Consider the following 22,626-nt stretch of genomic DNA (forward strand, 5'->3'; position numbering starts at 1 on the left):
CGACCACTTTTCCGAGGGACCATTGACCTTGATCTGTGGGGCGTTCGCCTTCGGGAGAGGGAAGGAGGGAGGAGCCCGGGGCCCCGCAGACCGAAAGTTCGCCTGCTCTGGGGCCAGAGGAGGGAAAGTGGGAGGAACAGCCGGTTTAGGCTAACTCCGAGCTGCGAGACCTTGGGGCGGCGTTCAAGACCCCCTCCCACTCGCGCGCGAAGCTCCGCGCCTTGCTCCTCCTTCAGCCGCGGGCTTCGCCTCGCAGGGTTTCGGAAAGGAGCCTTGCCTCCCGCGCGGGCAGAGCGGCGGAGCTGCGGGCCAAGGAGGAAGCCGCGGCGAGCTGGGCAGCTCCCCAACCTGAGCGACCCCTTTGGGGAGGGCAGAGAAGGCAGCATAGGCGGCCAGGACGAGGGCGCCCATCCACGCACACACCCACGGCCACCTTCAAAGGACCCTCTGGTAGTCTCCGAGGACTCTTTTTAAGCCCAGGAGTCTCCCCTACCGCTCTCCCCCAAGCTCGGATCCCCAGGCGGGGAGCCGGGGACCCAACGTCCCCGCGCCTCCGGGCTCCTGGCTCAGCAGGAGTCCCCCGGGTCCGGGCAGGGCAGGGCCGGCGGGGGCAAGCCGGAGCCCGCCCAGCGCCCGGGCCCACCCGAGTCCTTGGAACCTACCCATGGAGCACCAGCTCCCTCTGACCCCTTGCCCGGCTGCACCCAGCCCGACGAACCGAGCAGCGCAGAGGAGGAGCCCGGCGCAGTGACCCGGGAGTCGCCGCAGACCCTGGAAGGCTCGGGGCACCGAGAGGCAGGCTGTTCCTCGCACCTCCAGGCTCTTCCAGGCAGCCCTCCGAGCAGAAACAGAGGCCTGGTCCGCCATTCCCAGGTAGGAAAGAGACACCCGACAGAATTGGGGAGCTGGATGAAGTGGGGAAGCCAGGAGAAAAGGTTTGAGGAATGTCGCAGGAAGGCTAGGTGAAGCTTTACATGACTTGCATTGTAAAACTGATTTAGCTCCTGCTATGTGTCAGGTCCATACAGGAACTTTACATATGCAAAGAAGATTAAGTTAGTTGAGCACCTACTATGTGTCAGGCTGGGTGTTAGGCCCTTTAGTTTCTGGTAAGAAAGACTCATTGAAGTTCTACTCTTATTGATTTGGGGCTAGGAGCTTCCATTTAGGAGCCCGTTTAAATATAAGGAAACTGTCTCAGGGAGGGAAGAGGTACTAACCTTTCCCACACACTCCCATCTTCCTTCCTGGGCCAGCTGCTGCCTGCATACCTGGAAAGCCATGGGGCTGGGATGTGGCCAGTTGGTGTTCTCCCCTCCCCCCCGGAGGGAGGATTGCAGAGCAACCTCCTTGTCCACAGTTACTTGAGCTTTTTCTGGTCGGTGCAAGGAGTGAATTTCCTGAGTAATTCCCTTCCCAGGATCAGTGTCGTGTACTCAGCTAGCCAGAGGGCCCCCAAGCACCTGTGAAGGCTCCCTCTGACCTCTCCTCCCTTTGCCCCCAGCCCTGGGAGGATAATGAAAAGTGCTGTGCAGGACCTTATGGGAGTAGGAGGCTGGGCTGGGAAGGGCTTCCAGCTCAGGATCCCATGATTCAGACTTCCCCTGGCCTCAGAGAGACAAGATGGGATCCCCCAAGACCTCTGCCTGTGCTCCAAGAAGTCCCTGGAGTGCCAAGAAGCACTAACTAACAAAGCAAAGAGCCTGCTTACTATGTGCCAGGAGCTGTATCAGACTCTTGGCTTCTTACTGAACTCTGAAGATCATGCTCTGGGTTTGTTTCAACCATATCCCTTTGAAAGATGAGCAACCCCACCAGGCCAGGCCATTTGCCCACAGTTGCTGTGTTGATGAGAGGCAGAGCTGGTCTGCTGACAGCTGGTGCCTGCCTGCTTTCTTCCAGCCTGAGCCACCAAGGGTGGTGAGGTTGGCTTTGCAAAGCCCCCAATTCATCTCAGCGTGGGCATGGAGGCCAGGCCAGTGGGTCCATGTGTGCCCAGAGAGGCTGGGACGTGTCCTAATGGAGGAGGCTTGAGGTGTGGGAGGGAGGGGGAGAGCAGTGCAGGGCCAGGAGCTCTGGGGACCTCATAGGGAGGGGGACACAGGAGGATGCATCCAGACTCTCATCCTGCTGCCCTTGCTCACCTGACCCCTCCACCTTCCAGGCAGACCCTGGAGGAGGGGCTCAAGGAAGAAGGGAGTGAGTCCACAGATGTATTCACTGGGAGCCGCTGAGCAGGGTTTGGGGGAGAGTCCTGGGCAGGGAGCCCGCAGCCAGCTGCCTGTAGGGAGAGAGAGGGAATGAGAATGTAATAGGCCTCCAGGGTCATTTCTCCTGCCTGACTCCAGCTGAGGCTTCACTGAGTCAGACACTGTTTTGGTCTGGGGGTGGGTCTTCATAGAGGTAAGAGCCCATGCTTTGGAGCCAATGGCCTGATATTAATCCTGACCCGGCCAGTCATCTGTGTGAACTGGAGCAAGTGACTCAGACTCTCTGACCTGTAGTGTCTGTCCCTATTGGTCCAGTGGGTCATTGGTGGTCCCCTCTTCATGGAGCTGTTGTGAAGTCATTGGAATAAGGCACACAGAGTACCCAGCATGATGGAAGCCTGCCTGGCTGTGGTGACTATTCCCCTAGGATGGCCCCACCCCATCTCTGCTCCAGGCCTTTCTTCCTTCCAGGCGCCCTTAGAATGTCTCTGGTGTGGCATCTGCCAAGTCACAGAACTTGCATTCGGGTACTCATGCTGGTGTCGGCCCCCATTAACCACCAGGATGGGACTCTAAACTCTAAAGGGGCCCTTTGAACTCTGACCCTTGTCTGCCCCTCACTGTATAAGGTCATCCTGGCTGAAGACAGAAGAACAGGCAGCAGAGGCAAGAAGCTGTGCTCTCAGCGCTGCCCACAGCACCTCCTCTGGGGGAGGAGGGGGGGAAGGAGATGTGGGGGTGGGAGGCGGAGCCCACAGAGGGGCTTTCACCTGGTGTCCAGGGGTCTGGGTGCCTTACATAGCCCCCTGTGGCTGAGGCCATGTGATGACTCACAGTGTTCTCTCAAAGAAGAAAACTGCATTTTCTCCCCTTCTTCTTTGCCTCTTTCTGAGCCCCTGCCTCCTCTCTCTGCGCCTTAGCCCTGTCAGTCATTGATGTTAGCGCACCTGTACTAGGAGGAGTGCCAGTGGTAGAGGCTGGGGCAGGTAGTGATGGAGACAAACACTGTCCCTGGGGGCTCCTGGACTCCTTCCCTCTCAGTCTGGACAGAGGAGGCTACCAACAAGGTCAGGCTCCCTGCAGCGGGACTTGGGGAAAGGGCTGTCCTGGAGTGGGCCTCCCCCCACCCCCCATCTCCGCTAAAGGCCCAGGCTGGCTCATCCAGCCCCAAAGGAGACAGAGATGGGTTCATTGCTGTTGGTCTTGTATGCCCCACTCCCCACTGCCCACCTATGAGTGTGCTCAGGGCACTGAGACGCTCCTCATGCCAGGCCCTAGGCTCCCAGGCAGGGTCAGGGTGGAGGGAGAAGGCCCCAGAAAGAGGCTTGAGGTGAGCTGCAGAAGCAGAGCCATTTGCTTCATTCGCTCACGGATCACTTACTGAGCACCTGCTCTATGCACGGCACTGAAATCCTGTGGGATAAATTGGAAGATGGCTTCAGACATGAATTGGGTGGATGATATGAGAGTCTTAGGCTTGGAGTCACTGCCCTGGCTTCCTTATTAATTCATGGGCCAGTCACATAGCTTGTAAGCACCAGGGCCCTTATTTGTCAAAGAGGGAAGATCATATGTACCTCATAGGGAGGTGGTGCGGAGACTCCATAGCACGGGCAGACTGCCTGTGGTCCAATCCCTCCTTTGCTGGTTATGGTCTGTGTAACCACAAGCAAGTTACTAAACTTTTCTGTGCTTCAATTTCCTCATCTGTAAGTGGGATAACTCTACCTGCCTTCTGGGGTTGCTGAGGGATGAAGTGGGTTCAGCATTTAGAACATTCTGGCATATATTAACTGCAGAATAAATGTCAGCTATCATTATTCTATACTTAGCACAGTGCTTGGCACATGGCAGGGGCTTGGCTAATGATGATCATTATCCTGGCTCCAGGCCTGGGGTCAGCGGTGTGCTAAGTGGGCTTATTGTATGCCTCTTTGCAGTTCATTCATTGACATCATCTTGGTAGCTTGGAATTGGCCACGTGGCAGTATGTACGCCATGGACATTGACAAACACTACCAATAAGAGGTTTTTAAAAGGGTATTTTTGAGAGCCAGTTTATGGCACAGCGGCTCTCAGTCGGGCAGGCTTGCCAATTCAAATGCCTGAATACCCCGAACAGGACATGTGCCAAGGGACCTGCACACAGGAACTATCGCCATCTCAGGGCTCTTGGCATCATGGCTGATAGAACAGTGTGATGTTGGAGAGAGCCTCCGGGTAAATGGAGGAGACACTCCAGGCTCCTGACCCGGGGTGTGCAGAGGTGGTGGCCAGTTGTAGCTAGCACACACAGGCCTTCTTGCCTTCTTTCTCTGAGCAGATGAACTCTAAAAACACAGCCTCGTCTCCCCACCTAGCTGGCGGCTTTGGGCAGTGCCCAGCCTGCACACCGCTTGTGGCAGCCTGGGGATCAATATTTTAGCAGGCCTGTATCCATTTGTTGTTCCTCTTCTCTAAGGAGGGCAGGGGTTTCTGTTGGGGTGGGCAGGGGTCAGAGAAACCATCAAAGAGGAGGTGCCATTTGAGCCAGACCCTGAAACACAAAGGGAAGGGGGTGGTCAGGGGGAGAGACTAGCCCGAGCTAGGGAGTGGTGGCAGATCTCAGCAGAGCCCAAAGCAGCTCGAGTGACGGGACTTAGGGGTGCTGGGGGATTGTGATGGGTGTGGAGATAGGAAGGGAAGGTGGCTGGACTGTGACTGGGCCTGATGGAGCCCTGGAGGCTGACGTATGTCCGCTTGGGGTTTGGAATTGGGTCCATTTCTGCCTCTTCCACAAGGCCAGGTGGCTCCCACAGAAAGTTCTGAGTCTATCTAGAACCATAAACCCTTGGAGTTATGAGGGACTTGAGTTGTTCATGGGTCATTTCTCTGACCCTCATCCCTACTCCATGTCTTTGGGTTGCCTGAGTAAACCCCCAGGGGCCAAAAATTGCCAGGCAGCCCGGGTTTTGGCGTGGAAGATGTGGTCTGGACACGGCCTTTTCCTTCCTCGGGGACGGCTGGAGGGTGGCTCCCTGTGCTCACAATGTTCTCTAGTGCCTTTCCTCCCTGTGCTCACAACGCTTTTTCCTATGTCGTGTCGCGGAATCTCAGGCTTCTGGGAGGCCAGAGTTGGAAAGGATGGATGGATCAGGGAGAGCACGGAGTCTAACAAGAGTTAACATTTTTTGTTTGTTTTAAAGAGTTAACATTTCTGAGATCTTGCCATGTGTTGAGTCCATTTTAAAGATGAGAAAAGTGACGCCCAGGGAAGCTAGATAACTTAACCAGGAACAGTACTGAGTCAGTGATAAAAAAATGAGGATTCAAGCCCTAACAGTCCCCTGCTGGAATAAATAAGGGTTGAATGAATGAATGAGTAAGTAGTTGAGTGAAGGAAGAAAGAAACAAGGGCATGAATGACAAGGGCATGAATGAATGAATGGGCGGAACTCCAACACCCCGCAGAGATACCCTAGTCTACCCATTTTACAGACAGAAAACTGAGACCTAGTCAGGAGCCATGCAGAGGAGGCCAAGGCCTCCAGCCAGGGCCTCCTGACGCCTGCTTCCTGCTCTCTGTCACAGCCCCGAGCCATGATGAAGACCTTGTCCAGCGGGAACTGCACATTCAGCGTGCCCGCCAAGAACTCGTACCGCATGGTGGTGCTGGGCGCCTCGCGGGTGGGCAAGAGCTCCATTGTCTCCCGCTTCCTCAACGGCCGCTTCGAGGACCAGTACACGCCCACCATCGAGGACTTCCACCGGAAGGTCTACAACATCCGAGGCGACATGTACCAGCTGGACATCCTGGACACGTCCGGCAACCACCCTTTCCCCGCCATGCGCAGGCTCTCCATCCTCACAGGTGGGTGCCGGGGTGGGCCTGGACGCTGCGCGTGTGAGCGTGTGTGCTCGGCACCTTACGGTGTGCAGAGCAGGTGTATCCCCATCGTCTGAGGCGAAGGTCTCAGCCAGCCCCCACGCACCGTGAGGGGAAGAGGTGTGTGCTGCTTGCCCAGGCAAATTTGAAGCCGGGGCCCCAACTCCATCCTGCCTGACTCTGGATCAATTACTCACGACTCCCGGGGCATGACTTCCAGATCAAGAGTTGATACGAATGGGCAGTGGGGTCTTCCTCTCTGGGGGACGGGGGAGCTGCTGCCTTCCTCCTGGGGGAAGTGACTCAGCAGAGCTCTGGAGCCCATGGTCAGTCTGCTGGGCTTAGGTCTCTTGACACCCATGTCCTTGGCCACCTTATAGAGCGGTAACAACAGGACCTGGGCAGTGGTCAGCCAGAGGGCAGACGGGACCCCTGCCCATGCCAGGGGCTCCATAATAATTACAGTAACAGTCATGGCACTAGCTAACACGGATCAAGAACTGTGGAGCCTGGACCCAGTCATAGAGCTTGGCGTTTATTTATTTAATCCTCACATCTGACCTAGGAGATGGGTTTTTGCCTCCATTTTGCAGGTGGGGAAACTGAGGCCCAGAGAGGTTAAGTTACTGCAGGTGGTAACAGCTGATAAATGGAAGTCTGTCTTATGCTTTACTACTAAGCTATCCTGCAGCCCCTCAGCCCTGCCGGGTGTGGTGGGAGGTGGGGGGAGATCGTTGGGGATTATGGGGGCAGGTGGAGATGTGGAGCTGGGCCACCATTTACATGACTCAGGCAGTTTGGGTGACAGCTAAGACAGCAGGCCTAGAAACCCGTCTGCCTGGGGCTATATCCTGCCTCCCCTGCTTCCTGGTTTTGAACCGGGCATAGACTTGATCTCTTTGTGCCTCAGTTTTCTCCTATGTATGCTGGCCTCACATTAGCACCCATCCCAAAGGTCATTGTGAGAATTAAATAAGTTAATATATGAAAAGTGCTAGGTGAGCAGATAGTAAGTGCTCAATAAATACTGGTTTTAAAGCAGCATTTATAGTGTGCCTGCTACGGGCTCTGCAGAGTCATGTCCTAAGCCGTGCCCTTCCCATTGCCGGGCAGTGGTGAAGGGGAGGAATGAGCAAGTACCCACCCTCCAGTCATTGCTAAAGTAACCTCCAAATCAGCCATTTCCGCACCAAATAACGCATGCCATGCCACACTCCCCCACACGGTAGTCAAGCCCCGTCTTGGGGTGCTCTGGGCAGACACCTTCCTCCAGATTGTCCTTGCTGACCACCTGACACAGATCACACTCAGGCCCCCCACTCCATATTCTGGAGAGAAAGTGTGTGGACAGACAGAACCCTGGGTTGGCCTGGGCTCAAGTCCTGGCTCCACCACTGGGGTGGCTTAGACTTAAGAGCCCAGGTCTAAACCTCCACCTTGCCAGCTGCACAGTGAGCATAACCTTGCTTCCTCCAGGTGTGGCTGAGAGGACAGGAGGAGAGCGTGTGGGGGGCACTTCCAGCACACGCTGAATAGTCCAGGAATGTCAGCTCTTGGGGAGGAGCCTGCGTACCCACCCACGTAAATAAGGCAAACGTCAGAAGGAGGGAGAGAGAGGAGGCAGAGAGGGACCATATGCATATTTTTAAAGTGAATTTTTAATTACAGACATCATATGCAAAAACACCCTCCTTTAAACATATAGACAAGGCTAAAGGCCCCCTGAACCATGTCCCCACCCCCAGATGCCGGCTCCCTCCCAGAGTTGGCCACCCCATCAATTTGGTGTGGACTCTTCCGGTCCTCCCCCACGAACACATTGACATTCATATTGAATCCCCCAAATAGAGATTGTATTGTCTGTCTCTCTTTTACGTGCATCTGCCATTCCAAGCACATCTGTCTGCCACTTGCTTTTCTACTCACCAATCCGTGCCTCGTTTTCCAACCTGGTGCTGGTGCGCAGGACACTGAAAACCATTAATTCTGCCGTCACCTCTCCTTCCAGCTGCCTGCCCTGCTGGCTGACTCTGGAGCTTGGCATCGCCATCTTGCATTTGAATAAGTCAAGGCCGCCCAATCCTCAGGGGGCCCAGGATTAGCCTAATGGGACGTGTTTGGCAGCCCAAGCAGAATTGGTTGCCAGGCTGGTGCTGCCTGACAAGTGCCTTTTTAAAGAGCCCACACTGTCCTTCATTCCATCCTGTCCCGTCCTGTCCATTCAGCTAGCTTTATGAACACCCACTGTGTGCTGGGCACTGGGAGACGAGGAGAGGGTGACAAAGTCCTCTCTATCCCAGCGCTTACTGTTCAGAGCACACCACTGGCCAGAACACAGTTCTGAACATGGCATGTGCTATCATGGGGACAGATGACGTGCTCTGGGGTCCAGAGGGATGGGACCCCCTCCAGCTGCCAGGGCTGGAGTTGCTTGGTTCTCCCCTTGAGAACTTGAGCCAGTTGCCAATGCCTCTGAGCCACTGTTTTCTTGTCTGTAAAACATAGATCTTGCCATCTCACCAAAGTGAGGAAGGTTCTTTGAGCATGAGGTTGTAAGATCTGGAAACTGGGATGAAGGTGCCAGCCTTCTCTGTCACTCCTGCCACCTCTACATCGTCCCTGTTTCAGATTCCAAGGTCTTGAGTGATGCAGTGAGCTACACTGGGGATAGTGTGGGTCTCGGAGGCCAGTGTTCGCTTATTCTTCCAAGATTTGTTTAAGAAGCAAAGAGCACCTCTCGCGTGCCTGGCACTGGCTAGGTGAGGACAGATTCAGGCCCAAGTCTTGGCCTGGCCTCATGGGCGCTATGTGATCTGGGGCAGGTTGCTCACCCTTTCTGAACTGCAGTATGCCCACCTGTACCACGAAGGTAAGGAAATCTCACAAAGGGGTTTTGTAGTGAGTCAGGGGAAAAAGTGGGCATGGAGTGTTGAGCCGTGCCAGCTCTTACAGGTATTTGTTCTCATTCTCACTGTTGATACCTGAGCCCCTGAGCAGCGTCACTGTCCAGTCATTATCTCCCGTGACTTTCAGGATCATCTCCCATGGCAGTGTTTCCTCCCCACGGGATGGATGGGGAAACGAGATTTAGAGAGGTTGCATGGCCCGCTGAGGGCCGTGTGGCTAGTAAGTGGAGGAGGCAAGGTGTACGCCTGGGCAGCCTGATGCCAACACTCTGAGTCCCTGCTATGCAGGAGGTGCAACTCCAGGCCTGGGGATGTGCACTGAACCAGACAGGCAGGGCCCTGCCTCTCATGGAAACTGTGTGTATTATTATTCTAACACCATCCCCCAAGTTCCTAAGTCACTCGCCCCGTCTCCAGCCCTGCGGGGAAACGTAGGCTGAGTTCACCGTGTTCATCCGAACCAGACTGTGCCACGGATGAGCCTCGCGGGGAGGGGTGGTCAGGAGCTGCCTGTGCACTCACCACCTGGGGTTTCTCTCCTCGCAGGTGACGTCTTCATCCTGGTGTTCAGCCTGGATAACCGGGAGTCCTTTGACGAGGTCAAGCGCCTCCAGAAGCAGATCCTGGAGGTCAAGTCCTGCCTGAAGAACAAGACCAAGGAGGCAGCGGAGCTGCCCATGGTCATCTGCGGCAACAAGAATGACCACGGCGAGCTCTGCCGTCAGGTGCCCACCACCGAGGCCGAACTGCTGGTGTCGGGTGACGAGAACTGTGCCTACTTCGAGGTGTCGGCCAAGAAGAACACCAACGTGGACGAGATGTTCTATGTGCTCTTCAGCATGGCTAAGCTGCCGCACGAGATGAGCCCCGCCCTGCATCGCAAGATCTCCGTGCAGTATGGCGACACCTTCCACCCCAGGCCCTTCTGCATGCGTCGCGTCAAGGAGACGGATGCCTACGGCATGGTCTCGCCCTTCGCCCGCCGCCCCAGTGTCAACAGTGACCTCAAGTACATCAAGGCCAAGGTCCTCCGGGAGGGCCAGGCCCGGGAGCGGGACAAATGCACCATCCAGTGAGCGAGAGGGACGCTGGGGTGGGGCTTAGGCAGTGCCTTATGGGAGGTGGCCCCAGATGCCCATATCCCCCTATGGGACCCTAATGGCAGTCGTGTTGGAGGACCTTTGGCGTCAGACTGGAAGACCCCAGCCTTGAACCTCTGTACCTTCTCTTGCCTTCTTGCCACATCCCTCCGATTCCATGGTTTCCCCGTGGTTCCAGCTCCTCCCTGTGGGGACCCATCTCCGCAGAGCAGGAGACAAGGTTGGGAGCCATCTGGACTCAGCAGGGACCCAAGGCAGAGCCTTCCTGTCCTTGGGTGGTAAGAAACACTGATGTCAGAGGGCCAGGACCCCCGTATCTGATGGAGCCTCCTGGAACGGTCACTGGATGAAAACAGCACCCAGAGCCAGATGGGGGAGAGCTCTGCAGTCCTGGCGTGAGGCTCAGCTTGGTTTAGCTGACAGCTGAGACCCCCCAACACATACCACCCCTACACTCCTAATTTCAAAACTCTTGTCCTCTGGCTCAGCTGTTTCTACCTTTGCCCCCTCAGTTGGCTCCTGGCTGTCGCCGGCATCAAGCCAGGGGCATCTATGTGTTTGAAGGGGGTACACGACGTCTCCTGGACCGCGTCCATCTCCAGGACCACCTTCCTCCTGAGCCGCCCTCCCAGGCTCCTCCCGTCTGCTGGTTGTGCTTTGTTGTTACAGCTGTCCCCATGTTGTGTGTAGCATAGGAATGGAAATCCTTGTACTGTAAAGCCTTGTAACCCTTTGCTGGCCAGGCCCCTACCCAGTTCAGATCCACTGCCTCCCGGCTTCCAGATGGGGTTTCTGTGGCCTGTCTGCAGCTGGACACTGCCCTCTGTCCTGAGCGTTACAGTTTACACTCACACAGGCCGGGCCGGCCGCTGGCGCTTCTGCTCCAGCCCCCGACCCCCCAGCTGATTCAGGACAGAGCTAGAGCCAGGCTGTCCTGGGCTGTGCTTGTTCCTCAAGCATTTATTGAGCGCCTGCTGGGTGCTGGGTTCACTGTGTGCTAGGAAACAAAGAGAGTGAGTGATGCACTTTATGACCCAAGGCCAGTCCCTTCCTCCGTCCTGGCCTCGTTCCCTTCACCTGCCCGTCCTCTGCCCACCCCTGCTGTTCTACTCCCTTCTGCACACACAGTTGTTGGGAGGCTTGGAGGAGCAGCCTAGAGCCAGATCTGAGCCCGGGAGAGGTAGATGGAAAAGCTTCCCGGTGGGTCTCTTGTCTGGGATAAGGCTGTACTGGGTACCAGGCCTGGTGGGATTTGAACTCGTAGAGACCAAAAGCTTTTGTCATCAGCTTTTAACAAATACATTTTGTATTTTAACCTTTTGAAAAATATTGATGTTTAGGGCCATAAGGAACATTAGTGATCATCTAGTGACTCTTTCCAAAGCCCAGAGAGGGTAAGTAACTTGCCCCAGGTCACACAGCAAGTCTATGAGTGGCAGAAGTCTATGAGAAGACCATGATGTGGGTCCTTTTCTTATGCTGCCTCTAAGGGCTCCTGTAGGTTATGTGTACACTGTGCCCATGTATGTAATGTGCACAAATGTGAACACACATACACACAGACTTGGCCTCAGCTCTGCACACCCTACACCCCTGCCCTGGCCCCTGCTGCTCATTGCAGCAGCCCTGTCCCTGCTTCTGTGTCCCCGTCCAGCCCCTGCCTAAATCCTCTAAGCAGACCAGCTACCTTGGCCAAGATAAGTGTATGGCCTGGTCTCACCCAGATCTCTGTGTACACTCTCAATTAAAGTGGGTTTGTTTCTAAACCGTGTCTTTAATTTTTTAGCAAGTGAAACAGATAGGAAGGGAGATGAGACGCATCAACTCATAGTTGCAGCACCTTAGTTGTTCATTGATTGCTTTCTCATGTGCCTTGACCGGGGGGCTACAGCAGAGCAAGTGACCCCTTGCTCAAGCCAGCGACCTTGGGCTTCAAGCCAGTGACCTTTGGGCTCAAGCCAGTGAACATGGGGTCATGTCTATAATCCCACGCTCAAGCTAGAGACTTATGCTCAAGCTGGTGAGCCCATGCTCACGCTAGGTTACCCCACACCCAACCCGGATTAGACAGTGCTCAAACCGGCAACCTTAGGGTTTCAAACCTGGGTCTTCAGTGTCCCAGGTCAATGCTCTATCCACTACGCCACCACCAGTCAGCGCCGTGTCTTTAAGCATATTTTCTATATTTCTAAGAGGAGGTTGTCTCTTTCCCCTCCAGCTGGACTTTCCCTCCCCAAGTGGCACCTGCTTGGGGGCCCTTGCTCTGTGTGTCAGTCTTCAAGGTTAAGTATGTGGGGGAGGGCAAGGAATAAACCCTAAGCTTTCTGGGCTGTGTGTGTGTGTGTGTGTGTGTGTGCGTGCGCATGCACGCACGCATGCTGAGTGTCTGTATCCCTTTAGAGGGGTGGCCAGGTAGGACAGGAGAGGACCCTATGGACCATCAGCCCATCAGAGTCCTCATAGTCTGAGTTCTGTGTGGCTCCTATAGAGCATTGGTTTTGCTCCCAGGGAACATTTGGCAATGTCTAGAAACATTTTTGATTTTCAGAACTGGGTAGGGTGGGTGCTATGCTACCAGCATCTGGTGGAAGAAGATTAGAGATGCTGTTGAACACCCTCCAGGGGCCAGGACAGCCCACAAGTCACCCTGCTTTGGATGTTGGCAGCAGGTGGCCTCCTCAGTTGGTCTGTCAGCCCCCGAGGGCAGGACACTGCTCAGGTCTGTGCATGGTCGATACAATGTACAACTTTCTGGGTGGCTTTTCATCAACACTGGACAAGCACAGTGTGCCCCTTTGGGAGATGAGACAGGACATGGTGGGGTGGCAGGTGAGGTAGAGGGAGAAGGTCTTGTCCCGGTACAATCCCAAACGTGCCAGCTGGGACTGCTTCTCCTTGGGTGGAGGAAAGAGAAGGGAACCAGCGTGCACCAGCTGCGTACTTTCCACACCCCAGTTCGCACCATCCTCAGTCTCCAGCCCCAAGAGAAACACGCTCCTCGTGTTTGTCCATTTCCAATATTATGTCCAAGATGGCACAGCCGATGAAGTAGCAGACTGGGGATTCCAAACCAGAAGCCATTGAGCTCCAGGTGGGTGAGGGAAGGATTTACACCTGGGAGACAGAGACGAGTTTGTGCCATTGATCGCTTGGCCAAGTCCACTGAGCATGTAGGTGTGGGGCCCGGAAGCAGTGGTCAGGTTGGGCCTTGCACCTGTACAGTCAGACAGCTCCCTGCAGGCCAGGAGCTCAGGATCCATCTGGAGCGAGAAGCCCCTGTTTGCATGTTCACAAAGCAAGGTGAGCCCGGCTGTGGCGGAGGCCAACCCGGGGAACCTGGGATGTGGGGGAGCCGGGGAGAGCTCCCAACCTCTGCTCTCCGGGGTGGGAGCCCAGCTCCCTCCTCTGCCCACCAGGGAGCACCCCATGATCTGGCAAGTCACACCCACGAGAGAAGGTCATTGTGGGAAGCAAGTCACCCTGGTGCTTTCTGGGACCTGGTATTTGTAAACATGTAATGTGGCGGCGACCACTCCCTCTGCACTGCAGGTCAGCGCTGCAGCACGAGACCAGCCGGCCAACGGCAGCAGCTGGGCGCACCAAACCAAGCCTCCCAAAGCGCCAGGCCCAGCCCACCTCCTCCATGGGCCACGGCAAGTAAGTCACGTCCTCTCCCGGGTTTCCAGGTTTCAGTTGGTTCTGCCCTAAATGGGAGATAGGGTGGAGGGCAGCTGGACCAGAGAGCACGCAAACAGCTCCTTGTAGCCCTGGGCTGCCTGCAAGAGAATTAATATTCCTATTACATAACCCACAACATTCCAATCGTTACTAAACAGAACACATTTGCTCCAGCCCCCTTCCCCCCCCACACACCCTGCACCCCACAGACTCACCCTAGAGTCTATGGTTAACCAGCAAAGGGCTTTGGCAAAGGAGAAAGACTTCCCTGACAAATCTCCTCTTAGCCCTAAGATGGAGGGTGTAATAAGATCATAGGAAAATTCCCCTCATGAGAGACCCTTCAGAGACAAGCCCGGGACAGTCAGTTTAATTCTCGATGCTCAGAAGGGAATGTTGAAAATCTGACGTCAGAGAATTCTGCACTGTGAATTCTAAGTACTTGTTCTGCCTCCCTGAACCTGTCACTTACTCAGAAGAAAAACTTCAGTCTGCATCACAGCTTGGTGGGGGCTGACAGGAGGCCAGCTGGGGTTGAATGGCAAAGGCTGCTGGGAACAGGAAGGGGGAGGAGAAAGGGAGCTGACTTGTGTTGAACACCTACTGTGCACCAAACACTGTGCTGGGTCTGTTTGCCTGTATCCTCTCATTGGATCCTCAAGGCAAAGCTATGGAGAAGGATTATGAATCTCTTTTTACATACGAGGGAAACTGAGATTCAGAGAGGGAAAGCCATTTGCCCAAGGTTGCACTGCGGAGTAAGAGATCTCCATGTCTGACTGTAAAACATGTCAGGCTTTGGTACTGAAGTTTATGTAACTGGGCTAGCTGAGGGTCTGCTCTCTGGTGGAAGAGGCCAGCAGGTTGGGGTGCGATGTCTGGACATGGTTCAGAGAACTGGGGCAGGTGTAATTCACAGGACATGAGCTGTCCTACCACTCAGAGCAAAAAGGCCCGGCCACTGGAACAGGAGAACATGACTTCTTTTTTAAGATAAGCATGCTAGGCCAGAGGGTGGCTCTGCTTCCCTCCATCTGTAGGGCCTTGTCATCATTTGCGAGGTCGAAGCCACTGCCACATTCAGGTTCTGCAGAGCGATAAGGGAAAAGCATGCAGAGGATGCATATCTGTTGTTTTCAGGGCCTTGGACACACCCCTTCTGCTCACTTTCCCCAGGCAAGGCTCAGTCATGTGACCTCCCCTACCTATGAGAAGGGTTGGGAAATGCAATTGCTTGTTAGGTGGCTGCATGCCCTTGGTGACTTATTGCTACGATCTGGCTGGCCAGCTGACAGTCTCCATCCAGTCACCTCATGCACGGGGTCCAGGCCTCAGGACTCTAGGTGCAACCTGACCTCCACCAAGCACTGCTCAGTAGACCCGATCAAAGAGCATCTCTGACCTCCTGCTGCTTCTTTGACTGGTCTCTGGCTTTATTTTCCCGTCCCCTCACAAAAACTTGGACTGTCGCATGATTTTTCTCATCTTTACCCAAGGCACATCAGGTGGCAAATGCAGCCTCAGTGAAAAATCCTTGGCCCGTGTGGTGATGCATATTTCAGTCTTCATTCAGGGGAAGGAACCCACCCCCCACCCCCACCCAGGTCTACTAAGCACAAAAGGCTGCAGTGTGGGGACGAGAAGGGTGGGCAGGTTCTCTTTTGCACTCTCCATCGGCCCTTTAGCTAATTTCGGTTCCTCTCTCCTCCATGCTTGGGAGGTGGGTCTGATGGTGGGGACCGAAGAGCTTGGGGAAGAAGGGACGTTTTTCCTTGGCCAGTGCTATGGTATTGTGACAGACAGTGCGTGGCTGTGCTCAGAGCATGGCATATGTTTAACAAGGGCACTAAAATCTCAGGGATAATTTTGTAGACTTTTCAGAGACCATCTTGCTGTCACTGGGAAGTTCTCAGCTTGGTCTTCCGGACGTGGTTCTGTGCATCTCTGTTTGGGTTGCTTGCTGAGTCATCCCACAGCCCTTAGGCTCGTTCTCATACCTGTATGTCCTCTGGCTCTGTGCCTCTATGGACCACCTGTGGACACACCACTTCTGTACACCCGGTTTCTTCTCCTGAATCTCAGTGAGGATCACGTTATCAGGCGTGCACAAGAGTGCTTGGCAATTTGTAATAAGGGTGCAAACATCGACCATTTGACACGTGTTCACTGAGGTTTAGGGCATTGTCCTCAAAATTTTAGTTTCACCTTCCTCAAGAGATGGGTGGGAACTCTGTCACCGCCCCTGCCCCCCACCCTGGCCCCTGCCTTGATCTGGATCAGCTTCTGGCTGCTTGGACCAATAGAGTATGCTGACGTGGTGCTTGGTGACTTCTAGAGCCAACTCAGAGAAAGCCACTCAGCTGTGCCTGGTTTCCTGGACTGTTCTGCTCTTGGGTGCTCTCTCTCAGAACCCAGCTGCTGTGCTGTGAGCAGTCCCATCTGCATGGAGAGGCCGTGTGGGGTGCTCCAGGCACCATCCTAGCTGAGCCCAGCCCAAATGCCAGACTCATGCCAGCAGGAGCCTCCAGGTGGCTCCAGCTCCAATCTCTCCAATCTTTTGGAGCAAAGACAAACCATTCTCACTGCGCTCTATCCAAATTTCTTCCCACAGGGTCTGAAAGCAGAATAAAGCAGTTGCTGTTGGAGGCAGCAATACATATTTAAAGCATTCACCAAGCACTGCCCCCTTCACTTAGGGGGTCCAGTTTTAGGGCACAGAACTGATTCAGAGGCAGTCCCTGCTCCACAAAGAACCAGAAAGCAGCCCATCAGCCCAATGGCAGTGTAGTCTGTTAAGTGCTGTGACAGGAGCTGTGGAAGCTCAGAGGAGGGGTCCCTTGCCCAACCTGGGTGAGGTTTTGGACTGACCTCTCTGGGGGAGATGATGTTAGAGTGAATCTAATGGCTTAACAAAAGCTAACCAGGAGGATGAGAGAGCAGGTTTCTAAATGGAATGTGCAAGGGACCTGAGCACAGATGACAAAAGCCTGCTTTTCCTTGAAACACCCTAAATACCCCTGCCACAGGGCCTTTGCACTTACAGTTGTCTCTGGCTGGAATGTGCTTCCTCTGGAGAGCCCACTGGCTCACTTGCTCACTTCTTTATTCATATTTCTGCTTAAATATCCCCTACTCAGAGAAGCTTCTCCCTCAGCTCTCCAGATCCATCACTCTCCACCCTTTTTCTCTGCTTTATCATTCCTGACATGGAATGTCATGTTTGTTGATTGCATTTCTCTTTCACGAGAACGTGAACTGTAGAAGATTAAGGCATGGGTCCTCCCAGCATAGCATAGTGCCTGGCACACAGTAGGTCTCTGATAAATACATCAGGTGTGGATGGATGAATGCAGAGAAAGACGTGATCAGCTACACCTTTTGGAAGCCCACTCTGGCTACAGGAAGTGGGCTTGAGGGGCAGGAAAGGGGCGAGGAGAGCAGGTGAGAGGGGTTCCATTGTCCAGGTGGGAGCTGATGGCATGAAGGAGCTTCTCCTGAGACATGGTATGCAGATGGCAAGGAGGGGGTGATTCCAGGGGGAAGAACTGAAGACCTGGGATCACAGCTCAGGTGTGGAGTATTGCACTGGGTGGAGAGTCCAAGGTGGGGCTCTGAATCGGCATTTGGGCAGTAAGGACCCTAGGAGGAGACGCTGTAGGTTGAGAGGCTATGAGCGATGGGGAACAGGAGGGGAAGGCGAGTTGAATTTGAACTGTGTGGCGTTTGAGGTGCCCTTGGGACCTTCAAGTGCAATGGGGACCTACGTATAAATAATATATGTAGGCGAATGGATGTGAGGGTCTGAAGTTCAGGGGAATCTGGCCTTGAGTGACAGATCTGAGTAACAGATCTGAGGGTCATGCCAGCCAGGGGAGAATGTCAATTAGACCTGGCAGGAAGAAGGGGAGCTAGCAGAAAAATGTGGTTTGGGAAAGGACAGCAGGAACGAAGATGGAAGAGAAGAGAGGTGGGTGGGATAATGGGGTGTGGGGCCACAGAAGCTGGAGAGCAATCAGAGAAGGAAGAGATGGGCTCCAGTGTCGCAGGCGCCAGGAGGGGGCCGGGAGCACCCTCCTAGATGCGGGAAGGAGCCCAGTGATAGGACAGACCACGTGATAAGGGGAGGGTGGGCGTGCAAACAGCAAGGGCACCTTTTTACTCTTTCTTTTAAATTTTTAATAAGCCTGGCTGTACTATAGGAGAGAAACGTGGTGCAAAACTAGGGGGAGGGGGGAGGGGTTCAAGGAGGACTGCCGTTTAGTACCGTTACCATTTTTTTAAAATGGGGAGGCTGGAACTTGCTACAATACTGTCGAGAAAGATCTAGAAAGGAAAGATGACACAGGAGAGAAGGAAGGGATGATTGTGGCAGGGCACAGGGGAGGCTTGGGCTTCAGTGGAGAGGGAGGCTGACCTCCAAGGGGAGGGGAGGGAGGGAGGGGCACCCGCACCGGAGCCAGCGGAGCCCTAGCGGAGCCCTAGCCATAGCGGAGCCCTAGCCATAGCGGAGCCTGGCCCTGCTCTCCAGAGCAGGCAGCGTCCTGCGGCGCTTCCCGCTGGGACAGAGGCCAGTCTCCCAGAGCGCATGTTCTCAGCTCCCCAATGTTTTTATAAGAAATTAAACCTGAGGTAGAAAAGCCCGAATCAATTTTATCTAAAATGAGAAAGGAGCGGAGACGATGGCCGCCACCCAGGAGGCAGAGAGGGGACTGCCAGAGACAACCGACAGGATGAAGCCACGGGACATTTAATATTCGCTCCACAAACACAGACTGCTACGGCGGCACGCCAGGAGCCGGGGACAGGCGAATAAGGGTCTCAGGGAATTGTGGGGTTGGAGGGACAGAGAGGCACCTTAATACCGGGAAAGGGTGAGGATGGTTTCTCCGGGAGAGGTAGCAGTTTTAGCTGCTTCTGAAGGATTTGGAGAATTTTACCAGGAAGAACCTCCTGGAGGTGGGGAATTATATATATTATTTTACTACGTATAAATGCTATTGTACTTCACACAAAAGGTCTTAACTCAGCGCCCGCCATATTATTGGCTTTCAATATAGGTGCACCATTCCAATATTATCACTAGTAATTTTCATGTGTTTGTAAGTTTGCCCTCACCCAACTCCCCTCATTTATTTTCTGGTGCTTATAATTACTGTGGACCCTTGACATTTACAAGAAATCAGATACACACAATCTTTAAGAATGCCACACCGGGAAGTACTTTCTCCAGCACAAGCATGAAGAAGCAAAGTGTAAGTGACATGTGAAGCTGCTACCTTGGGTATTTAGTGACTCTGAAGTGAGGACTTGGGGGTTATTAACATGTAGTTCTGTCACTCATTGGCCTGGCTGCTCTCACTTGAGCTGTTCTGTGTTGGCTCGGGGGCACCCTGGATCCGGCAGGCAGAGAATCTCTTCTCCCGGTTTTCACGGGCAAGCAGCATATGGTGGGCTCATTCGGAGCTGCAGATCTAAGCCAGGGCCCAATTAGACTTTCTGCTCTTTAATCCACTCCCCGCTTCTGCTTTGCAGATTTAAAAGCCAGTAATGTTTCAGTTGTCTGTATCTTTCTTGATTAGCACTAGTGGTTGGAATTCCTCTGAGGCCATTTCCCTGAAGGAAACTGCTTTTCCCGGGAGTCAGCGAGGCTCACTCACTAGCTCAGTTCCATGCTCATTTCTGCTTCATCAAAAATATGCAGTATTACAGATCCTGAGACTTTGGATCACTTGCAACGAACCCAAACTTCAATCTAAACCCTTGAATGTCTAGGACTTTTGGGGCTTTCCAACCTTTCCCCTCCTGAATGTAGCCTTTAAACTACCTAATGTTCCACACTGCCTAATACACAAGTCCATACACAGGCATGCACATACACACACACACAAATGCATACAATGCACACATGCACAGTCATATCACAAGGCACATGAGCATATGCATGCACACAGAGACACTTGTACTCACACAGGAACAAACATTTTTGCATGTGAAACACAGACATGCACACATCTACCACCACACATACATGCGGCATGCACACAGATGTACACCATACACACACAGGAGCACATGCAATTATAGCCATGCATGCACACACATACAGTCGATACAAATGCTTGCATATATATGCACACACCATGTGCATGCACAGATACACCCTCACACCCATACACATATGACATGCATGCATGCAAGATGCACCCTTGCATGCCCAGGCTGCACATATAACACGTGTGCATGTATAGGTAGATCCTCATATACAAAGCACACATGCATGCGCGTGCACACACATGCATGCACAGGCCCGGCAGGCACGGCGTGCACAACAATCTGCCAAGAACAAGTGAGGAGGAGGAAGGCAGACACATCATTCTTTTCCCTCTAGTTCAAATGACTTCTCTTCCTTGGCACCAACTTTTGTTTTGATATCTTCGTTATTATTTTAGATCACAAAGACATGGGCCTGGAACCAAATCCCCCGTGTTACAGATGGGACATGCGGTTCCTACCAATCCATCTTCTTGAACAAAATGACAACAGGAGACCGTGGGGGCCCTTTGGTGTGTGTGATGTCTCTGCAGCCCTGCAGCCCCCGGCCCGTGCAAGGAGGTGGCCCAGCTCTGTTTCTCCCAGTGCTGCCGCTCTCTGCTGTGGGCAATCCTCTCCCATCCCTGGTCTTTCCCGCTGTGAAGGTTCGGGTATCCCCTTACAACAGATGGAGACATTGTGGAACTTTTCTGGGGCCACAGAACGAGAACTTGTGTTTTAGTTGCCATCCAGGGTCTATTACTACAGGGCTTCCCAAATTTGACCGCACATGTGAATCACCTGGGATTTGTTAAAATGCAGAAAGTGTGCGTCAGTGGGTCTGGAGTGGCCCCAGAGGCTTTCTAACAAGCTCCCAAGTGACACCTGTACTAGAAAGACCTTCCACCCTTCCACACTTTTTCCAAAGGTAGAGTGAGGCTGAGCCCTCCCCACAGCACCACGCCCCTGGCTGGCACAGGGATGACGTCACTCCTGACAGAGCTGCATCTTTCCCCTTGGGCCTGGGTCGTCCCCGGGCCCCTCTCCTTCCCAGAGCAGCTCCTTTCTCCGCTCCTACCTTTGGAGCTGTGGGTGTCAGAAGATCCACTTCTTGCTGGCCTCGAAGCTCCTTACTGTGGGAGGCCTGGGGCAAGTCCCTTCTCATATCCGAGCCTCAGTTTCCCCGTCTGTATGGAGAGGGGGTTGGCCCTGGCAGCACCCTGGCAGAGCTTTCACCAAGTACCCCGGCCAGGGTGCCCCACTCAGAGATTTCACTTAATTGGATGGGGTGAGGCCCCTATATGGACGTTTTTAAAAAGCTGCCCAGGTGATTCTGACTGGACACCAAGGTTGAGAGCCACAGGTCTGGTGCTCATGAAGGGGCAGCTCAGTGCGGTCAGTGGGTGTCCGGCGGCCAGGTCAGCCCACTGACCCCACACAGTAACCGACACAGGGCTCGGGAACAGATTGGTGACGTCTCAGGAGGCTTTTGGCCCAGCTATTAGACAAGGTCACCCCAACCCCATGGGAAAGAACTCTTGCCATAATGCTCAGGATAACGACCCTGGCTTCAAGTTGAACTTTCTGTTCTGACAGGCACATGAAGCACATTTTAATTAAAGACTTAACCCCACACGTCGATCACCCGCAGACCTCCCCCACCAACGCACCTTCCCACAGGAGGCAGCAGCACCTGTGTATGTGCAGGGGGCAGGGGAGGAGGGAAGAAGGGGAAGGCTGGCACAGGTGGCTGCTGTGCCACTGGGAGTCAACCTGACATCCAGGTCAGACAGGGGGTCCAATTAGCCACAGCCCCCTTGGCTGCCTCCCAGCAGAACCCCAAACAAAGTCCTGAAAAGGTTTCCTTACAGTCAGCCGTGGCATGGCAGTGGAGTCCCATGGTTTCCATAGCGACCTGTTTTTTCCTAAGACTGACAATAGGCTCTGTCACTGGGGGAAGCTTTCAATGTCTAAGAGGCTCAACCCAGAATGGGCCACCAGAGCCATTTAATCTCTGCTCAGTGATGCCTGCAGGTGGCTCAGGGCACATCCTTGGGGCAAGGGGCAGAGACACCGTATGGGCAGCAGCCCCGTTCCTGCTGGCCCTCTGGAGGGTGAGAAAGCGGTCATTAGGATAAGGACAGTCAGTAGGTACCTGTCCACAGTGGTGATATAGCAAGGTGGCCCAGCACTGGAGGCTGGAGCCAGACCACCTGTGACTATGATCCTGGCTCTGCCACCAGGTGCTGGGAAAACTGTGTGCATGTGGTAGCTCCGTGCTTCCGTCTCCCCACCTGTGAGCAGGGGGTAATGATAACACCATCCTCTTCATCAGACTCTTCTGAGGATTGTGTGAGTCAGTTAAAGAAGTCCTTACTGTTGTAAGGATGTCTGGCACGGCATGCTCTCGGGTTTTCTCTCATCACATACCGCTCCCGGTCCTCGACAGTGAGACAGTGTCCAGTGTCCAGGTTAGGAAGGGCTCTGCCAGGGCCCTGGGCTCCCCACTGGCCAGGGTGCACATTCCGAGGCTTGGCCTGGGGACTTCTAAGCACTCTAGAAACTCTGAGAGGGGAACTCAGGGATCAGGTTTCTGGAAAACTCCACAGGTTGTACCAGAGCTCAGCCAAAGTTCAGAGCCCATAGAAATCTGGAAGTACTTGCCCTGTAAGGTTTACTCAGCCCGAGTCCCCAGGTTGCTCCTGAAGTCACCATGGACTGTGGGGATGGGAGACAGCATGGAGACTGCTGTCTGCACAGTCCGGGCCCCCCTGCTCCTTCCTCTCACCACAAGCCTGTGCACTATGCACATGACCAGGGCAGAGGGGGCCTGCACT

General features: G+C 54.1%; 1 protein-coding gene across 1 annotated transcript; it reads left to right on the plus strand.

Moving 5' to 3' along the window:
* The first annotated feature begins 483 nt into the window (after positions 1 to 483).
* RASD2 (RASD family member 2) lies at positions 484 to 11,396 on the plus strand. The gene is made up of 3 exons (XM_066358253.1): positions 484 to 873; positions 5,781 to 6,060; positions 9,528 to 11,396. Exons 2-3 carry the CDS (start codon positions 5,790 to 5,792, stop codon positions 10,055 to 10,057), a joined length of 801 nt encoding a protein of 266 aa, XP_066214350.1. The 5' UTR covers positions 484 to 873; positions 5,781 to 5,789; the 3' UTR covers positions 10,058 to 11,396.
* Positions 11,397 to 22,626: the final 11,230 nt, after the last annotated feature.

Source organism: Saccopteryx leptura, chromosome 1 (assembly GCF_036850995.1).
Source record: "Saccopteryx leptura isolate mSacLep1 chromosome 1, mSacLep1_pri_phased_curated, whole genome shotgun sequence".
In the NCBI taxonomy this organism is placed as follows: Eukaryota; Metazoa; Chordata; class Mammalia; order Chiroptera; family Emballonuridae; genus Saccopteryx; species Saccopteryx leptura.